Here is a 20,619-nt window from a genome sequence, read left to right on the forward strand (position 1 = left end):
GGGGTGGGGGGGGGGGAGGGAGCAAGAGAGTGATCTAGAATTTCCTTCCCGCATGTCTCCAGTGTCCTAAGACACTTAGCTTCGGAGGGCAGGTGGCCATCACTGATTTTTAAAATAGATTCCCCCCACCCTTCAGTTCCCTGTGTTTTCTTCTGGTGTTGGAGCTGTATACAAACACAGTAATTAGAACTATCAGAGATCCACATCGCTTTAATGGAGTTTGGATGTTAAGCTGGTTAGAATCCTTTCTCACAATAGGGCTTCAGTGTAGGTTACGGGGAGAGCTTCTTAAGGAACATTTTCAGAGTAAAATGTGGTGATGAGAGTGTGATGCAGGTGTCAGACCATGGCTCACATTCAGCATATCAGCATAACTAGTAAGGTCGCTGTTGCCGGCAGTATGATCTTGCGTTTTCATGTTTGACATAGTTTTCAAGTCCATGTAGAATAGGATTGATTTGGGAAGGTCTTGCTCTGCAGCATGTCTGCCAGAATAACAGCGTAACTGCTTAAAGTTAGAAAGATAGGCTTGGCTCAGTCTAAGCTTTCGAGGCATTGGAAGATTTTCTAGCTCCTAGAGGAGAAAAAGATGTGGGAAATTTAAACAAAAATCCCTTTGTTTGTTATGGCCTGCTCACCCCTCTACGCCACCACACACATTTGATTTTTCTCATAATTTAATTCCCTGTTAGCATAATAATTCCCTGTTAGCAATGAGGATAAAGACAGATCAGTGTTAGCTAGAAGTAGATAGTGTTCTGTTTTTAGACAAAAGCCAGTGTGAGCTTTGTAGTATTAGTAGGGAATCTGTAGACATTTGAATACATGGGAGTTGAATTTTCATGAAGTTTAAAAAGGAAGGGACCAAGGAGTTATATTACCTGACATCTCTTTTCCACTGAGTTTAGACTTTAAGAACAGCCAATTTTGGTGACCTTTTCAGGGTTAAAATACAGGATAAGGGTAAGGACAGAAGGTTTTACTGAATTGCCGTTTTCCCTTTTCCATTCTCCATTATTCCCTGACACTGTGTATTCCTTCCTCACAAAAGAATCTAGTAGAAAACTAAAAGTGGGCCATCCTGCAATTGAGTTATCCCTTAAAGAAATATTTATTAGAAAACATCATTCTTTATTTTTCTATTGATAGAGCATAGCAGCTTTCTTGCTAGGATCTTGTGTAACTTCTTTTTGATTATACATTTTGGTTCAATTTACTTGGTCTTCACATAGTTTTTGAGTGTTTACCATGTAGAATATTATTTACTGAGGTGAGGGATGATGGGTTTGACTGTTGTACAGACGGGGAAGCTAGAGATGAGAGCTCTGCTAGGGGCGTGCAGCATTTGTGGATTGATTTGGGTATCAGAATTCAGTGTTTCTAGCATGTGCATGCATACATACACTCCTTTTTTTGTATGTTGGAAATTTGGAACATCCAGTTTAACTAGTGAGAGACCTGTGCAGTTTCTATTCTGCACTATTAGACCAACCTGCTGTTACCTCATTGAATGGTTCAGTGTCCAGGTTGGAGGTGTCCTTGTAAGAGAAATGGAAAGTGGCAGAGCAGCACAGTCCTGAGGGTCGGCCTCCATGTCTACCACTCTGCCACCCGGCTGGCTCTCTGAAAAATTTGTGAGAAAGTCTTTGTTCATGCATGCTCTTTACAACTAGGAGAGGTGTTCTATTGGAAATTATATTAGAGTGGCGCTGGCCATGCTTTGCAAAGGATGAGAAGGTATTTCAAAGGTGAACAGGCAGAAAGGCATTCATTGGGCAGGGGAGCTCTGTAAGGAGCAGCACTGTGGCTGAGCCTTGCCTGACCACCATTGTGATGCTGGCTCATCGTGCTGCTTTGCTCAATTAGTGGGTGAAGTGAGTGTCCACTGTGCTGTGAGGAGGCTGTCAGGGAAGAGGCTGACAGGTTCTTTGTGTGTCAGGATTACAAACTGCCTCATGCTCCCGGCTATGGTTTTTACCCTTGAGAAGACTGTGCTCTTGCTCTGTTTCAGCAAATTTTTTCTTATTATTAATTAAAAATTCCATTTTAATTTTTATTGAATTTTTGGGGTGATAGTGGTTAATAAAATGATGTAGGTTTCAGGGGTACAATTCTATAATACATCGCCTGTATATTGTATTGTGTGTTCACCACCCCTAGGCAATCTCCATCCACCACCATTTTTCCTACCTTTATTCTCTTCTGTCTCCCCCCACCCTATTTCAGTGATTTTTCAACCTTTTTCATCTCATAGCACACATAAACTAATGACTAAAATTCTGTGACACTCCAAAAAATAACCTGATCTGACAAAAGAGGGTGTAATTGTGATTTATTCACATCAGATGGCTGCTGTGTTGGCTGTTGTCATTTTTTAATTGGATAGTCTAAGGCAGTGGTTCTCAACTTTGGCTGCACATTAGAATCACCTGGGAATCTTTTTAAAATCCTGATTTCTGGGCCTCATCATTAGTAACAAAGAAACAGAATTTCCGGAGGATGAGGCCCAGAAATCAGGATTTTAAAAAGATTTCCAGGTGATTCTAATGTGCAGCCGAGGTTGAGAACCACTGGTCGAAGGGGGAAGGTCAGTGCCCTGACTAAACAGCCATTATTGCATGTTTTAAACATTCCTGTGGCACCCGGTGTGCCTCTTGTGGCACACTGCTTGAAAGTCACTGCTCTCTTTCTGCTGATTTGCTGAGCGTTGAGAAAGTAGGGCTTTCTTTGCCTTGAGAATTTGCCTTTACGTTTTGGCTGACTTCCTTCCTCCGCTTAGCATATGCTCTGTTGTCTGCAGATGGTACAATAGATTCTTGGACACAAAGCTGTGTTGAGGTTTTGTGAAACAGCCAGAAACACTCCTGTTCGGTGTCATTGCCCAAATCCTGGATGCAGGGTTTGAGGTCATTAATCGTGGGATCCATTCCCAGTCAGAGGCTAGGTCTTAGAGAATAAGTCTTAACCTAGACCCATGGTTTCATTTCCACACACCCCTATACAGAAAAAATTAGTTATCGTGTTATTTGACATAATTGATATAGATGGTAATAGCCTCTTATTTTTCTAGCCCATTTCAGACTTGCTGATTTTAAGATTAATATATATATATATATATATATATATATATATGTATGTATTTGCCCTGCAACAGCCGTTAGCTCAATCTGATAAATATACATTTTCATATGGATAATTTTGGAAATGTGCATTATGCACTTAATGGATTGCATCAGCTTTGCACAGTTCTTCCAGAACTGCTAGCTTTCTGATTTAAAACAAAAAAAGCTCTTTAAAAAATAAATAAAAGGTGTCTGCAGTGCTTGTGTTGGTCATGGGGGATTTTCAGGTTGAGGATCATTGAGACCAGCTTCAGATAATCCATGCACTCATAAATTGCATGAAAATTTTTAGAAAATAATTTTGGCTTTAAGCGATTACTGGGCATATAATGCAACTGAAATTTTAACATTGCTCTTGATTTAAGTTCTCATCTTTCCCCTTCCAAATAAACAGCTTTATTTGGAGGCTAACTATAGACATCTATATAAAATTATTTTCTTAAATAGCTGCTTAATTAATGAAATAAGGGAAATATTCATATTCTTATGAATATTTGGCCTTATTTTGTTTTAAAAATCATTAAGAATAATAAGTAGATTTCTGTGTGTATGAGACTTAAATTCCAAATGGTTTCTTTTTTTATATATATTTTATTGATTTTTTACAGAGAGGAAGGGAGAGAGATACAGAGTTAGAAACATCGATGAGAGAGAAACATTCATCAGCTGCCTCCTGCACACTCCCCACTGGGGATGTGCCCGCAACCCAAGTACATGCCCTTGACCGGAATCGAACCTGGGACCTTTCAGTCCGCAGGCCAACGCTCCATCCACTGAGCCAAACCGGTTTCGGCTCCAAATGGTTTCTTAGACTATATTCTTTTAGTTGGATCACCCTAATTTTTATGGGTTATAAAGAAAACTTATAGAGATCACTTAATACAGTAACAGATTGCTAGCCTTGGGCATTGGACTCTCATGTGAATTTATAGCTTTGGATCAATTTGGGTTGCCATGATAACTTATTTATTTATTTTCAAAAGCACTCTTTTGCTTTAGAAGCGAAGCCAAATTTTTAAAAAATATACTTTTATTAATTTCAGAGAGAAGGGAGAGAGAGAGGTAGCAACATCAATGATGAGAAAGCATCATTGATTGGCTCCCTCCTGCACGTCTCCTACTGGGGATCCAGCCTGCAATCTGGGCATGTGCCCTTGACTGGAATCGAACCCGGGACCTTTCAGTCCACAGGCCGTGATGCTCTATGCACTGAGCCAAACTGGCTAGGGCCCATGGTAACTTTTTAAACAGAAAGAAGTGACTGTTTATCTAGTAATAAGTCATTAGTAAGTAAATGTGTTAATTCCATATGTCAGATTTGAGAATCTGCTCTCTGCCTTATCCCTTCATGGCAGTGTTTCTCAAGTCAGGAATGTGAGGGGGCTTCCAATAAGACTGCAGATAAGTGTTTAAGCAAAGGGATGTCATCTGTATATTGTATTTTGTGTTCATCACTCCAAGTCAAGTCTCCTTCCATCATTATTTTCCTCCTTTTACTCTCTCTTACACCCCGCCCCCCCATTTCAGTGAGGACTTTCTTCATGGTTGACCTTTGTTCCCTTCTCTAACAGTTACATCCAGATGTGTTTACAGGTAATCATTTTCCTGAATATAACTTGGCAGTGAGAAATGAGAGAATATAGGTTCTCTCTCTCTCTTTTTTTTTTTTTAAATATATTTTATTGATTTTTTACAGAGAGGAAGGGAGAGAGATAGAGAGTTAGAAAAATCAATGAGAGAGAAACATCCAACAGCTGCCTTCTGCACACCTCCTACAGGGGATGTGCCCGCAACCAAGGTACATGCCCTTGACCGGAATCGAACCTGGGACCTCTCAGTCTGCAGGCCGACGCTCTATCCACTGAGCCAAACCGGTTTCGGCAGTTCTCTCTTTTTTTTCTGGGAAGTGTTTTTACACAGTACAAATTAATAACTGCTTTATGTCTCAGTAAGAGGGCTTATAGTAATAATAATTCTATTGATTCTGAAAGGTACATATAGAGCTTTTCTTTATGTAAAAAGAACAAAATTGCCCATAGTTTTCACTATCTAAGCATCTGTCATACGAATGCCAGGCACCAGTTCTCGGTGGTTGCAGAGAACACTAAAGTGAGTAAGTTCCTCTGAGTTCAAAGCTCAACAATAGTAATGTGGACAGTGCAGGCCATCTGACTGCCAAATAACTGAACAGACAGGCAACGTAAATTGTTAATTTTATGTAAAAGAAAGGAGATATTTCTTTATAGATGAGCCATGAGAATTCACTGCTGCTGGAGGTGACTCGTTATAAGGTTGCAGGTGCTGGCAGAATGGAGTGAAAAGGTTTGGCATGGGCGGAAGTAGTGGTGTTGGTGTTTCTTTTGTAGAATGCAGCCTAGTGGAAGATGAGATGTGGTGGATGTGTTATGGGATCAGACCACTGAATATGGAAAATTTTTGTTATATGGGCTTTAAGAACGGGTAAGTCATTCGTTAAGAAAATGACCTGTTAATTTTGAAGCCAGTGAATAGTAGTTAGGTATGACAGACAGTGTTATGTATGAAATAGGAAGAAGAGGGCATATACACTGTCCTTTGTGTTCAGGTTGAGTGGGATGAGTAAATAATTGATATCTAGAGATTTGACATACGGGTACAATGGAGATTAGAACACAGAAATTAAGACACTTGGGTGTCCCAAAATTGTGAAGATTGGAGCTATAGTTTTTACTTAGGAATGGATTTCTTCTGTTGTTTTTTTTAATGTTTTTATTGATTTTTAGAGAAAGAGGAAGGGGGGAGAGAGAGAGGGAGAGAGAGAGAGAGACAAAGAGAAACATTGATGAGGGAAACATCCATCATCGATTGGCTGCCTCCTGCACACCCCCACTGCAGATCAGGCCCACAATCAGGGCATGTGCCCCGACCAGGAATTGAACCAATTATCTCTTGGTGCATGGGATGATGCTCAATCCACTGAGTCACCCCAGCTGGGTGGATTTCTTCTGCTTTTACTTGAATACCAAATACGAGATAGGAAGAGAGATATCTATGTGCCATAGTGGGAAGTGTTTTCTTATTTCTTATGACGATAAGCATGTTAAATGGATGTTGCCTGAATGTTGAACAGAGTTATTTAGCTTTCTGGATTCTGGAACAAGCTAGAAAAGCTTGGTCAACAGTTCATTCATACATACAGGGATTGACTCTCTGTTGTTGAGTCTACATCTGAGTAGAGAAATCAGTTGGGAACTTCTGGATGCCTGAAAATGAGTCCGTCTCTTTCTGGAATGGCTTTGGGCTACAAAAATCCTGATGTCTTTCAGAGAGTTTTTTGGAAGGAAGTGTCCCTTTAGTAAGGACTTTATTCATGATCTGCTAGCACTGTGGTTGGACTGGACTGCCTACTGGATGGATGGCTCCAGATCTTGGCTCCTTTGCTATTTCTTGACTCTTAATATGTATGAAATGTGGCAGTAGAGGAACCTACCTGAGTTCTCAAGGATCTGAGTTATTCTAAGATATCTTTGTTATGAAGGGTCAACAGGAAAGATAAAACAAAGGATGTTTTAAATGTGGGCATTATGGCCACTCTCTAGAAAATTTAATTGCCTGCAGATGCTTTTATTCCCAGTAAACAATACATGACCTTCGTATCCTAAACTTTACAATGATCTTGGATTATAATGGGAAGAGTTTTTATATTTCTTTATAACCACTGCTTCCTTTAATATCACTACTTTTTAAAAAAAAACAACTGTATTTCAACTTGTCATTTTATCTATCTATCTATCTATCTATCTATCTATCTATCTATCTGTCTTTGTTGATTAGGTATTACATATGTGTCCTTATCCCATTGCCCCTCCACTCATGCCCTTACCCCCCACCCCCTGGTGTCTGTGTCCATTGGTTAGGTTTATATGCATGCATACAAGTTCATGCATGTAAACTTATCCCTTACTCCCACCCTCCCGTACCTTCCCTCTGAGGTTTGACAGTCTGATCGATGCTTCTCTGAATCTGGATCTGTTTTTGTTCATCAGTTTATGTTGTTCATCAACTTGCCATTTTAAAGAGCAGCCTTTAGACTGCAGCAGTTGAGAGCAGCAAACATAATTATTCAGGCCCTGCGGTCAGATGCAATGTAAGAAAGTGCTCTTCTTCCAGAGGAAAATGTAATTTGGTTTACTTCATTCCATCTCTGATTGGCTGCCTTGTTTCTCTTTACAATTAGAAAGTAAAGAGTGTTTAGGTTAAAATTTATCGGGAAAAGATCATTGTAATGGCATGTTCAAGCTAGTCGTCTTTACATTTCACTTCTTTCCTCACAAAATAATAATTGAAAATAAAGTAGCACTTGGTCAAGCCATTTCTCTTTGTAATGATGAGGCATCTATTTGAATAAGATATTCAGGTTTTGTCTTGATGGGTAAATTTGAGCAAGTACCTTCAACTGAATGTGGATACTCCCATGGGATTTCCTCCTCTCCCTTCTTCAGGGACCCTGAAAACAATAGAGGTTTTATCAAGTTCTTTAAATTAACAGAAAAGTGGTATATAAAAAAAAGAATCCAAGGGCTGTTTCCCTTTAGCTTAAAATTATTAGTAATTTAATATTACCTCTGAGAAAAAAATTTTCTCTAAAATGTATGTGCTTTGTCATTTATTTATGTATGCAGTGGCTTTATGGGCCGTCTTTGTTCCCTTAAAGGTAAATGCCATTGTTTTAAAATTTCTTTTTCTTTTAAAGACTGTGTGTATATTGAGAGTCGGAGACCAAACACACCGTATTTCATCTGTAGCATTCAAGACTTCAAACTGGTAAGCATTTTTTTCACGTGCTCTTGATTCTACTCTGGACCTTTCTTTTCCAGTTCCTTTGGCGCTCTCATGGTTGCTTGTCTATCGTATGGATTTTATAACCAGTTCACCTTCTTGCGTGCTAACGCTCCTGGTGGCGGTAGCACGCACATAAGGCAGTCACCAGTTTGATCTTCCCCGTTTGTGACACTTAGATTTACAAAGCTCATATTGTAAATAACGTGTGTGAAGTTTCCTTCCTCTCATAGGTGTTTTGACATCCATTTCCGAGATTCCCTTGAGTTTCTGAAGTAGTTTGTTTCTTCTCAGCCATTGGGAAGAGCCTGAAGAAGAGTAATTCTGGCATTTGATGATTGGAGAAAAAGAATGTACATGGGCCAGAGGCTGGTTTCGGTGGTGACCATAATTAATTTACTGGGTCTCCAAGTAGTGGAGGTTGGAAGTCTGGCTCAGGGATGATATAGCTATAGTACTTTCTCATTAAAAACTTTTCCTAAATTCATTAAGTATTGATGTTGCCCACCATGATCTCTGTGTTACGGACCAGTGGTCCCCACCCTAGGGGTTTTAGATCCCTGGATATCTGTAGAGATTTTGCAAAGGTCTGCAAGTAAACATTCTCAGTCTTAAATAAATGTACCTCACACATCTGTGCAACTGTTTTCAAATGTATTAATATGCTGCTGTGTTTTTAAAAATTTACTTAATGATAATATGCACTGAAGAATTCCTGTTTATTAGGTATTTTCCTCAAGCGGTTGATAAGTGAAATACTACTGAAGTACTGTTATTTGGGGATCTTTTGAAACATTTAGATCTTAAAAAGGGATCCCTGTACTTGAAGGATTGTGACCACTCTCTAGTTTTAAGTGTAGAGAAATCCTAATCCTAATTTGTAGAGATTTTATCAGTGTCTGTGACTGTCCTTATTTCAAAAACCCTTTGAAACGTTTGACAATTCATTATATGTGATATTTCAGTCTAAGGAAAAGTAATGCAGTAGTCTGAAGAGATCTTTAACTCTCCATCTTCTTTGTTTCTGATGGCCCCAAGTATCTAACTAGCATATCCAATTCAGTTAATAAGTGCATGCCATTTATTTTTTTTTCTTAAAAAATTATTGCATAAGTAATACATGCTTACTGTTACAAAGGAAAGTCAAACGTGCCGTACTCCCGAGGATTACACTTGGCACCTGCTTTCATCTTCCTTGCTTGTTTTGCAAGCTGGCCTTGCAGTTTAATCTTGTGAAAATCAAATGCTTTTTATTCAGATTTTATGTCAACACAAAGTTTTATCATTTTAGAGGTCTTTGTTATTTGTTACATGTTTCCTTTCAAGTATTTTTTACAGAAGCTACACTGACATTTGAAAATCTGGGCGGTGGCCTTGTTTCCTGAAGAGTTTTGTTTGGCTAGTGGCTGCTGCTACTGCTCTTTTCCTGGTCACTGTCTTTGTGTGTGATTTTTATCAAATATAATACCAGTGCACCACGGAAAAGATACAGCTGTGAAATAAAATTGCAAAGATTTTTCTTGTACCTTTTAGAACCTGAGCCCCTTTTGTACAATTTGTGCACATTGGCTGGTGCCTTCATGTTTGTGCAGCGTTGCTTATGAAATGCTGATTATAATGTGATAGCCCAGGGCAGAGGTTCCTGCGGAGTTATAGTAATTGCTCAGGGCATTAACAGCAATAAAAGCTGAAGCTTCTGTTGTCGGTATTGGTCTAGTACAGCACATTAAAGCTGTATGCAAAAACAATGTGGGAAAAGGGTAGGGTGCAGTATGTTAAGATACCTTTTTCTAAATCACACACTGCTATGCCTTATGGGTTTGTTTGTGTTTTGGTTTTTTTTTGAGTTCTGTATTCAGCACACATCATAGTTATGTAAAAATAACAGTGATATTGAAATATTTACTACTGGAAGGAATGTAGTTATCGTCTGGATATCCGCTTTCTTCTTTCCTTGGTTTTCAATACTATTTACAAAAAGGTAACCTAATAGAGGAGAATAATTCTAGGTGGTTGTTTTTTTCTTCTTCAGCTTACCCAAGCTATAGGGGAAAGGATGAACAGAAGGAAATATGCTTTTTTTTTCCTCTGCAAGATTTTAAAAAGAAGAAATTGGAGTTGATTTGCCCACAGGAAATACCATGCATGACAAGTGGAACAATGGAAACAAAAGCCGATGGCTTTGAAATGTTGTTGATGATTTCATCTTTAGGTTTGGGGTTGTAACTAAAATGTATTCTTTGTTTATACCACTGATTATAATTAATCCTTTTACCATGGTGAGTTTGTGAATATAGTTATATTTGGGGACTGTAAAAAGAATGGGGCGAATGCCCTTTATGGTACATGTTAGCTAAGAGTACAGTGTTAAACACATCAGAGACTAAGGAATTGAGAAGTGGACTTAAGGAGACAGCTACCACTGGTCACTAGCACAATGCCAGTGTATTGAACTGAGGATCCTGGGTAAGAAGGGTCCTTGGATTTTATGCAGGGATCTGATTGTCTTCCCACAGATTCTGAGTCCATGATATGAGACATAGCTGCTTCTGTTGACCAGGTTTACATCGGCTGTCCTGGTAAACTATTAAACAGTGCCCCTTTTCACTCAAAGGTGTCCCTGTTGGGGTGACAGGTTATATGAGGATGGGATTCATGGCTTCCATTTTATTAACACTTAACTATCAAAACACACACATAAGGCCTCTCTGTCCTACATTGGTAGATATATTTAGAACCTGCACTTCCACAGGGGTAGGTGAAAGCTATGATGTTGCAAAAAAATTGAGTTCCTGACAGAACTGAGGTTTTTGGAAGTAGCATTTTCAAGGGAAGGGAATTACTTGTTCTATTAGGATGCTTTCATTCTCTCTGGAAGTGTTCATTAGATGGGCTGATTTACAAATGGGGAGACTGGGTTTGTTTGACTGCAATGGCAGCAGTATCTGTGGAACATGCGAGAAGCAGGGGCAGGAGAGGGAAGCTTGAATTATGGACAGTGTATGCTTAGAAGCAGGAAGGAAGAGGGATCATCAGTTAAATAAGGCAGCTTTACACCTTTGGCTTCTGAATTAAATATTAAAGCAGTTGGCAAAATCTTTAGCTCTTGGAAAGAACAGTAATGTGGAATGGCAATCTATGATCTCTGTGGCCTGGCTTGAAAAGATGAGCTGAGAGACTGAGTAGCTAGCAGGGAGGGCAACGCTAATGGGATGAGTCAAGAATCGCCTCCGTGAGAGAGGGTTGGGGAGGCACAAGCAGGTCACAGGCAGGCTGGTGTGATGGGCAGGACGCCAGGGGAAGCAGAGGGTTGGAACATTGCAGAGCTGAGGGGAGACTGCTCGCCTCCTTGAGCTCTCCGGATGTGGCTTCCAGGTGGAGTGAGAGTTCCCCTCAGTGAAGCCTCTTCTTGGCCAGTTTGAGTTGATCTCAGTAATTGCAACTGCAAGAGCTTAGCATACCACCCTCCGCCCTTTCTTCTGCACTCCCATCGCTTTTCTGGTCACTCTGTGACTTGGTTTCTTTTTCTTTTTCTTTTTTTAAACATATATTTTTACTGATTTCAGAGAGAAAGGAAGAGGAAGAGAGAGATAGAAACATCAATGATGAGAGAGAATCATTGATCGGTTGCCTCCTGCAAGCCCCCCAGTGGGGATCGAGCCCCGCAACCCGGGCATGTGCCCTTGACTGGAATCGAACCTGGAACCTTTCAGTTCCCAGGCCAGTGCTCTATCCCAGGAGCCCATGAGTGGGAAGGTCAGGTGGGGCCAGCTCAGCCTTGCTAGCCCTGGTCCTGCTAGTCCCAAGGGTGGGGTCTGAGTCATACCCCCTGCCTAGTGCGAGTGCTGATAGTTTAAAAATATTTTTATTGCCCTGGCCGGTTTGGCTCAGTGGATAGAGCGTCGGCCTGTGGACTGAAAGGCCCCAGGTTTGATTCCGGTCAAGAGCATGTACCTTGGTTGCAGACACATCCCCAGTAGGAGGTGTGCAGGAAGCAGCTGATCGATGTTTCTAACTCTCTATCCCTCTCCCTTCCTCTCTGTAAAAAAATCAATAAAATATATTTTAAAAAATGTTTTGGGTTGTAATCAGGGCCTCTGACAAGCATTTATTGAAAACTTACTTTGTGTTCTTTGCTGGGTGCAGCACCATAATGGGGGCTGAAGAATTCGAGATCTAGTTCCTTCCCTCTGTGATTGTAGGTTCTAAGGACAGACAGCGGTGGCGTTTTTGGATATCAGTCCTCTTTGGAGAACGTTGAATAGGATTGATGTGGGGAAAGACATTCAGTTTTTGTCCCCAAGAAAGATTTCTTTCTTGTTCTTACTAAAAAACAACAAAATTCCATATTTATAGAAACCCAGGCCTTAGCATAATAGAGTTAATGTGCTATATAGAAGTAATCATAGATTCTGAGAATGCTCAACAAGAAGATCATTGAAATTAGTAATTTCCATTCAGTATAATACCCAGGAGTTTCTGGTCTGGGTCTAGCAGTAGTAGTTCATACCTAAGTCTTCATTCACAGGTAAGTAATCGAAGCTGTTCCTTTAATATTCTACATGGGAATTTTGTGTGGGTTCTTAATGAATTTCTGTCATTTATATAGCAGAAAAAGTATGATTTTGGTTTCTTTGAGTTATAGTTATCTATTCTTCAGTTGTTATATGAAATGAATTTTCAGGTAGGATATATAATTATTACAAGTATTATTTTGAGCAAATAACATTGATTCACTGGGCTCTTATTTGGTTAATTAAAACTAGGAAAGTTATTAAATTTATACCTCTTCTAAACATTCCTCAGAGTTGGGGATATGTCATTAAGAATATTATGGTTATATCCAGTTTACTGTTTAGGGCCCAATTTGTTGTTATGGCTCTGCATGGATGAATGTGCTGGTGTATCATTTATGTCCCTAACAGTTTAAGTCCTAAGTACTGATTGTGAATGCTTAATGTGCCACTAGTTATCTTGGACAAGGCACATCTCCATTATTGCTGTGAATGTGGGGGCCAAATTATTCAAGATTTCAATTTCCCTCTTTGTTTCATTGCCAAATGTGAGCAGCAGGGAGAGGAGCATTGGGAATTTCTGATTCCTGGTTTGATAGGTTTACACCCCAAGAGCTGATCACAACAAATCGCAACTGCAGACAAAGTAGCTTTAGCTTAGGTTCCATTTACTGTTAAAATTGCCCTCTCTACCCCAAGTTGAATTTCTCAGAAGTGAAATAAAAGTAAGAATCTGCTATTCGTGCTCACTTCGGCAACACATATACTAAAATTGGAACGATACAGAGAAGATTAGCATGGCCCCTGCACAAGGATGATATGCAAATTCATGAAGCGTTCCATAAAAAAAGAAAAAACCTGCTATTCCTTCTTTAAAATGGAAACTTACTGAGGATAAGTAATTATATCCTCTCATTTTTTTGTTAGAGATCTTTACATAGGTAATGCTGGGAGGTGTGAGAGACACATTTACATGCACCCTTTGTGCGTACATACATGTGTATACACAATGAGTTAGTTATCATTATACACCATTTTAATATTAGGTAATTCTTGTGTTACAACTGTTCTGAGGGTGGGCAGGATGTCCACATTAATTTGAACATGGCTAACTCAGAATTTGAGATGCTTTTCTGGGACTGAGATTGGGGATGGAACAGTGCATGGGTTGACAGCTTGCGCTTGACATCAGTTTGTTCCATCAGTTGCTCTCTTTCATGACCTTGGGCAAGAAACTTAATCCTCCTAACCTTGCTTTATTTATTGATGAAGTTGGGATATAAAGCACCTGTCTTGTAGGTGGATTGTTTTTAGGTTAAAAGCGAAGCCTACACAGTGGATAGTAGCACAGTGCCTGGGCCATGGAATGACAGATCATGATGTTGGTGTGTAGCTTTACGCTTTGTGAGGGCAGACCTCACACCAGTTTTATTCATTGGTGCATACTGAGCACTGAGCATATTGCCCAGCCCACATAAGATCCACAGTAAATATTTATTGAATATTGAATGAAGTAACATTTCAGTGGAAGGAATTCACTGGGTAAGGTTTCTTAAAAACGTTAGTAATAGTTTGATACAGTGTTTGCATTAGCTACAGATTTACTTTCTGTTTATTAAACAAGCCAAAGAGATCTGCTTCTTTACGTTTTGTTTAAGCTTGCAATATGTAATATTTTCTATACTTAAGTAATAAAACTCTATTCTTAAAATACTTTAAAACTCAGTTTCTTATTTTCTTCAGGAAATTTACATAAGGGTAGCCAAAGTCATAACATTGATTAGGTGTTACTATAATGCCTTGCGTTTTCTATAATACTTTTAGCAAAGATAAATGAGGGCTCAGCACATATGTAAACATCCCAGAGAAGGCCAGCTTATAGGAAAAATGCCTTACGTGTGATGATTCATTTCTCTGCAAAGCAACGGTTGTCTGTCTTGTTTTTCATAGTCCCTCAAGTCAGGCCTGCAGAATTATTATTTCTTTTTATAGTTCTTCCTTTTCGTTCCCACAAGGTCAGTGCCACCCAGCTGCAGCTTTGTTACTTGAGTGTAACGTTGGACAAGGAAGTGAAAACGGTGAGGTTTGTTATCAAGTGTTTTCAATTTTCTGGAGTGAGGAATGAAGTGTTACTTTAAGAGATAATGGGATGTAGAGCTGAGAGGATTCTTTAAGAGAAGTTGCTCCTTTCTGTTGGTTTAGTTTTCATCTGTCAGGAGTGAGTGCATAGCGTGGCAGCCCTTCCTACAGTGATTTCTGAGCCAAGAAAAGGTGTGTGTTACTGATTTGGTGCTAGAGCAGCGGTTCTCAACCTTGAATGCACATTAGAATCACCTGGGAATCTTTTTAAAATGCTGATTTCTGGGCCTCATCCTCCGGAAATTCTGTTTCTTTCTTACTAATGTTGTGGCCCCGCCCCATAACAAAGAAACAGAATTTCCGGAGGATGAGGCCCAGAAATCAGCATTTTAAAAAGATTCCCAGGTGATTCTAATGTGCAGCCAAGGTTGAGAACCACTGTGCTAGAGGATTCTCAGGGAGGGCCACAACTTTTTTTTCTTTCTTCTTTGTTTAAAATAAAGGTCATGGTTGCTTAGTTGTTTCCATAAGCATTGTCATTAATAAACTACAATGGGGTGTTGGGCTTACTCAATGCTATGTTTGGAGTAAGCCACCAATAATAGGTACACTAAGTCCTCACTTAACATTGTTGATAGGTTCTGTGAGTTTGAGAGGAATGACATATAACAAAACCAGTTTTACCACAGGCTGATTGATATAAACAAGCGTTAAGTTCCTAAGACTTCTCATCAGTGTTATAATGAAATGAAGATGAACAAAAGGCGACCTGCTGTATGTGTTCCCGTGCTAAGTGTCTTTTCCACATGTAAATTTGATGTTATTTGTATTTAATCCTGTAATAGGCAAGAGTAGGATGAAATGTCTTCGTCAGATGAGGTGATACTGGATCTTGGCTGCTAACTCGTCCCCCAGTTCTGGAGCAGTCATGTTGAGAGTTATTTTGAATCACCACAACCATTTTGCATGATATGAATGTCAGCTTATAAATGGTGGGGTGGTATTCACGGATGTGAAAATCAAAATGAGGCTTTGGGAATAAATAATCTCAGAGCACCTATTGGCCCCATTTATTCAGCTTCTTATCGATCTGTTTTCACTCATGACTGACAGTCATTATAGACCATGTGGGATTTAAAGTTTTAATGGTTCATGGTTACTGTGAAGTTGGTAATTCATTTTGTTCTAATTTATATGGATTTTAGGACTCTTAAGAAATCACTGGAAAAGTTTTACTTAATTATATTTATTGTCATAAAATGTGTATCTTAAATGTTATTTATTAAGCCTGTTCTCTATATGTGAAATTTTTCAATGCGGAAGACATAGGTATTCTAATTGTTTAAAAGGAGCTTAGGAAAGTTTGAGACAGTTTGATATTTGCAGAGATCTGCTGTGCAAGAATATTTGTAAAGTCTTGTCATTCAAACTCAGCTCCATACAACTGGAAATTTGTAATTTGGATGTGGATGTTTGTGTTAAAAACCAGCTCAAAATAGTCTAAAAAGCTTATTAGAACTGAAATAAAATGAGGGAAATGGAGATACTGTGTCAATGTTTTCTGACTCCTAAATAAGAACAATGATATGCTTTGAAATGATGCCTTTTTTAATGCTTAAAATATTTTAATCATTACCTGAATTTTTGCTTATTTAAAATATTGCCAAGTTGCTTAGAAATTATTTACTAGGTGTCTTTGTTTAAAGCCCTTGGTTTGAATGTATAAGGATTTGAGTGGTCTGATTAATTGAATTTCTAGTGAAAAGATTAACCACAAATTTATTTCTATTTGATGCTTATGGTAAAAAATATTGAGTATACGTTACATTCTTGTACACAGTTGAATCTTTGATTTGGAATCTGTACTGTTGGTATGGGGAAGGGGGAGCTGTGTGGTGGAGAAGGTTATGACTACTAACACGTGATTTAATCACATATTGTAACCAAGACGGTGGGAGTCAGAGACTGGCCACACACCAAGCGTGGGGCCCAGGACGTGCTGTAGAAGGTGATCTGTAGAGAGGAAAAGAAGACCACCATGATAAAGACATTCCCAATATTAGCTTGCTTTCTTGGGGTTTGTGTTTTTTGTTTGTTAGACATAGACATTAACTCTTGAATTATAGGAAGTTGTTAGAGAATGATTCTTTCCTTCTCAAAAGGAGTTAATGTGACAGGACTCCCTAAAAAGATTTAATATTAAAAAGTTTGCTTATCTGTAATTTTTAAACAACTTTAAGAACAGAAGTCTTATATAAACATTTGAGTTTTATGATGTTTTTAGTTCATTTAAAACCTCATGAAATTGAATTGTTAGTGGGTTTTTTTTGGAAATGTTATTGCTCTCTAGAATGTTGGAAAGGGATCATATTCAAACTCTTAGATATCTTTTTTGATACTTAAAAGAATTGTGCTGGCTTTCAGAAGTTGCTCTCTAATCATTTGCTGGTTTTAAATTTTTCTAGTTTCTTAAAAATACCAAACTGGTTTGCCCCTAAAAGAAATAATATCTTTCTTGAACTGTATGCTCTCTGCCTGTTCATTGTACTTACCTTATGGGCACTGGAGAAAATGGAAACTTATTTGAATGGTGTCTTTTTTCCTCTGGCGTTAATTTAAGCCTTTGTCTTTCACCTTGCCTGTAGTTTTCCCAAATTAAACGAGGACTTTCTGAAAATGGTAGGATCTTTCTTTGAAACCCCTAATGCCTTGAATATTTCCTTATTAAGTACATGCCTTATGACTCTAGCATCTTTCATTAGAAACGCTTCTGAAAGCTCGCTTCGTCCACTTGGGGTTCATTTTTATTATAAGCAAAGCATGCCACTGTCACTGTGCGTGGGCACTGTGTCATCTACCTTGGTTATTTTGAGGGGCACACACCATACTGCTTTGTGACAGGATCCAGGTTAAAGTGTAAAGCCGGAAGGGCCATGTGCGAATGAAGGAAACGGTTTTGATTCATGGAGAAAGGTTAACTTTAGTGGTCGAACAAATTCTCTGAGATTTCAGACGCCATCTGCTAAAGGATTTGTGCAGATGCTTGCTTGTGTGCTGGGTGCCCCTAGTAACCAGGGCATGAGGGGACATTGGGCATGTTAACTTAAGACTTTTTTCTTTTTTAGGTCCACAACTCCCAGGCCTGTTGCAGATCTCCAACTCCTGCTTTGTGTGACCCCCCAGCATGCTCTCTGCCGGTGGCGTCACAGCCACCACAGCATCTTTCTGAAGCCGGGAGAGGGCCTGTAGGGGTAAGGAGAATCCCGTTTTTAAAAGCTGTCAATATTTTATATCCCATAGGGTATAAAATAGGAATATTACCTCCCTCCCCAGAGCCCCTTTAAAAATGTGCTGTATTGTATGTGTTTTTAAAGGAGTAACAAGTACATGCACAGAGGAAGCAAAATACGGGACTTACCTTACCCCTCTAGGACAGTTCCAGAAGTTAGCGGGGTTTGTGGTGTAGGGTATTTTGGCACCAGCAGAGAGCATGCTGGGCTGCTGCAAGGAGCAGGAGCTGGCAATCAGCAGCGAGTATGGATGTTGGCAACTGAAATGGGGGAAACAGGGGGTAAGTTTGAGACCAAGTGGAATGTGCATCTCCCCAGGACCATTGGGACTCGTGGCCCACAAATCTAAACTGTTTGGGGCGCTGTCCTCTCAGGTAAAGTTTTGTAGAGTATTGCTCAGAAGTAGCTAGGCTTTTCTGCAGGGCAGATACAGACGAAAACACTGAAAGGCATGGGGCGGGGTGTAGATCATAGCACTCAGCGGTACTCTGCTAATTCCTCTGTTACCTGGTGGTAATGTGGGATGTGTGTGAGATGCAGCAGTGTGAAATGTCCCTAGTTAGTTATCCCTTAGCACACGGGACCCGGTGTACGATCTCAGAGGGCTAGCTCTGTCTCTGTCTTACCTTTCCTGAAAGCTGTGTACATACCTTTCCTTTTTCCCCCTTTATTTGTGAGGATTGAATGGGAAAGCTTTCTGAAAGATAGGTGTTATTGTTCTGATCAACTGCCGTGAATCACTGAAGAAATAAATGTGAGACCTGCCTTTCTCTTGCATGTAATCTGACCAAACTCATACTCAGAAAATGACACAGAAAATTCTCATCCCAGACGCACACGTGCTATACAAGGTCCTGGGAATGTGTGATGAATTGTTCCCTGGCCGTGTAGAACATTCCTACCTTGAGACCAAGAGAAGAGAGTGCTCCAAACGGGCGGTAGAACTGGGAAAGTTTTGTGATGAGAGGTCGGTTTTGAGGAGCTGGTTATGTTTTTGATACATTAGTAACCTGTGGCCAGGCAGAGTGGAGGAGCCTTCCAGGTGTACATGTCCGCTTGTCCCTATAAGCAACATAGACAATGAGCCTGGTGAAGCTGGGAGTTGTGAGAAGACCACAGGACGTCAATGAAGAGCACAGGTTAGTGGGACTTGGGAGGCAGAGGTGCGGATATAAAATGGGGCTGGATCATAAAGGATCTTAAAGGTTAGAAAAGGTGAAATTTTATGTGATAGTCGGAAGAGAGCCTTTGCAGCCTTTTTTATTTCCTGTAAGCCGATTTGCAAATCACTGCTTAAGAAGATTCATTGGGAAGCAGAATGCTGTGTGCAGTGGGGAAAGACTGGAAGTTCCAATTAGGAGGCTAGGGCTGTCATCCATGCATAAAATGAAGAGGACCAAGACAATAGAGATGGGATATTAATAATTGTAACAAAATCAGGAATAATTGTCACAACAACAATTTCATGTTTGGGTAATTGCCAGTGTAATTTATCAAGAATTAGACCAGAAAAAAGGTTCACATTATAGAAGCCTTGGAATTATTGATATAATAGCCACTCACAATGTAAGATAAAACCCAGTGTAGTGGATAAAAGTCTAATTTTAATCCCTGAAGAGACAGATTGACATTTTAAGGGACAAATTAGCAGAGTCCTGACTTGACTACCTATTTCAAACGCTTCAGCCTTTACCACTTACCGTCTCATTTCCATATGTGTCTAAGAAATGACTGTTCTCTTTCAGGTTGATTGTTTCTCTATTCTCTAATCAGTGTGGATGTCACTGTTAGACTGTTTGATTTCCACAATACTCACCAACCAGGATTTTCTAAATAGATTGAAATTTTTTCCAATAACAGTAAACTTGTTCTGTGAGCATCAGTGATGGCCACTATTTAATTTTTAGCAGTGAAAGTGTTGTGGTCACCGAGGATTTAAATAAGTTTATGATTGGTGGTGTACTCAGATACCCTCATATGAAGGCTTGAGAAGATTCTGTAATAAGATGATAAATCTTTTAGTCAAGATGCTGCTGCATAAAGCTAACTGTATTGATTGTTCTGTAACAATGCTTCATGCTGCCAAAGTCATTTGAGCTGGATCTGTATCGGATCCAGTTGGCAAAGCCCCCTCTCACGCCCCCCCTCCCCTGTGTGGGGCTCATAAATTCTGCAGGCACACAGACCTAACACAGCGTAATGAGAGAGCTGCGGGGAAAATTGATTACAGGGCTGCAGACAATATCATTAATGTTTCTTGCCATGATACACCAGATGTCTTCGCTAATAGACTATTTTTGTTAATTTAGTTTTTATACCATAGCATTGCTTGCATCATAATTTAACTGGCTTTGCATATTCAGGTATATGTGATCTGTGTTTCTACACTAATAGATGTATCAACTCATAAGATTTAATTTTATAAATTTCTAACTTATTGACCATTTTTAAAGTATTTGTACTGGAAAGGCAATATTTTTACTTGTTATTGAGAATCTGTTAGCTTGGATGTTTTCTAGCAAAAAATACTGTGTTTACTGGTAGTTTGGGGGTTACTGAGGGAGATGAGATGGCAACGAAAACATTGCTCAGATCCTCAGTAGACGGGGCAGAGATGGTCCCAGTGCAAGGTGGTGTGAATGGCACGAGAAATTCTCCAAAGCAGAAATGGTGCAGCCATTTAAAGGGGATGCAGTTTCATTGGTACTGTCCCGGGTGGGCTCTGCAGGCTGAGTGCTATTGGCTACACCTGTCCTCTTCCTCACAGGAGAGCAAGGGCTAGTTAGGGGATTTAGT

The 20,619-nt window shown here is 39.6% G+C and overlaps 1 protein-coding gene across 1 annotated transcript in view; it reads left to right on the forward strand.

Annotated features, from left to right (window-relative positions):
• Positions 1-20,619, forward strand: part of RERE (arginine-glutamic acid dipeptide (RE) repeats) — a 252,765-nt gene that overhangs the window by 30,802 nt on the left and 201,344 nt on the right. The window contains exons 2-3 of the mRNA XM_015565944.1: positions 7,855-7,925; positions 17,659-17,784. Coding sequence (XP_015421430.1) covers positions 7,855-7,925; positions 17,659-17,784 — 197 coding nt within the window. The remainder of the gene's footprint in view (positions 1-7,854; positions 7,926-17,658; positions 17,785-20,619) is intronic.

Source organism: Myotis davidii, unplaced genomic scaffold (assembly GCF_000327345.1).
Source record: "Myotis davidii unplaced genomic scaffold, ASM32734v1 scaffold299, whole genome shotgun sequence".
Classification (NCBI taxonomy): domain Eukaryota; kingdom Metazoa; phylum Chordata; class Mammalia; order Chiroptera; family Vespertilionidae; genus Myotis; species Myotis davidii.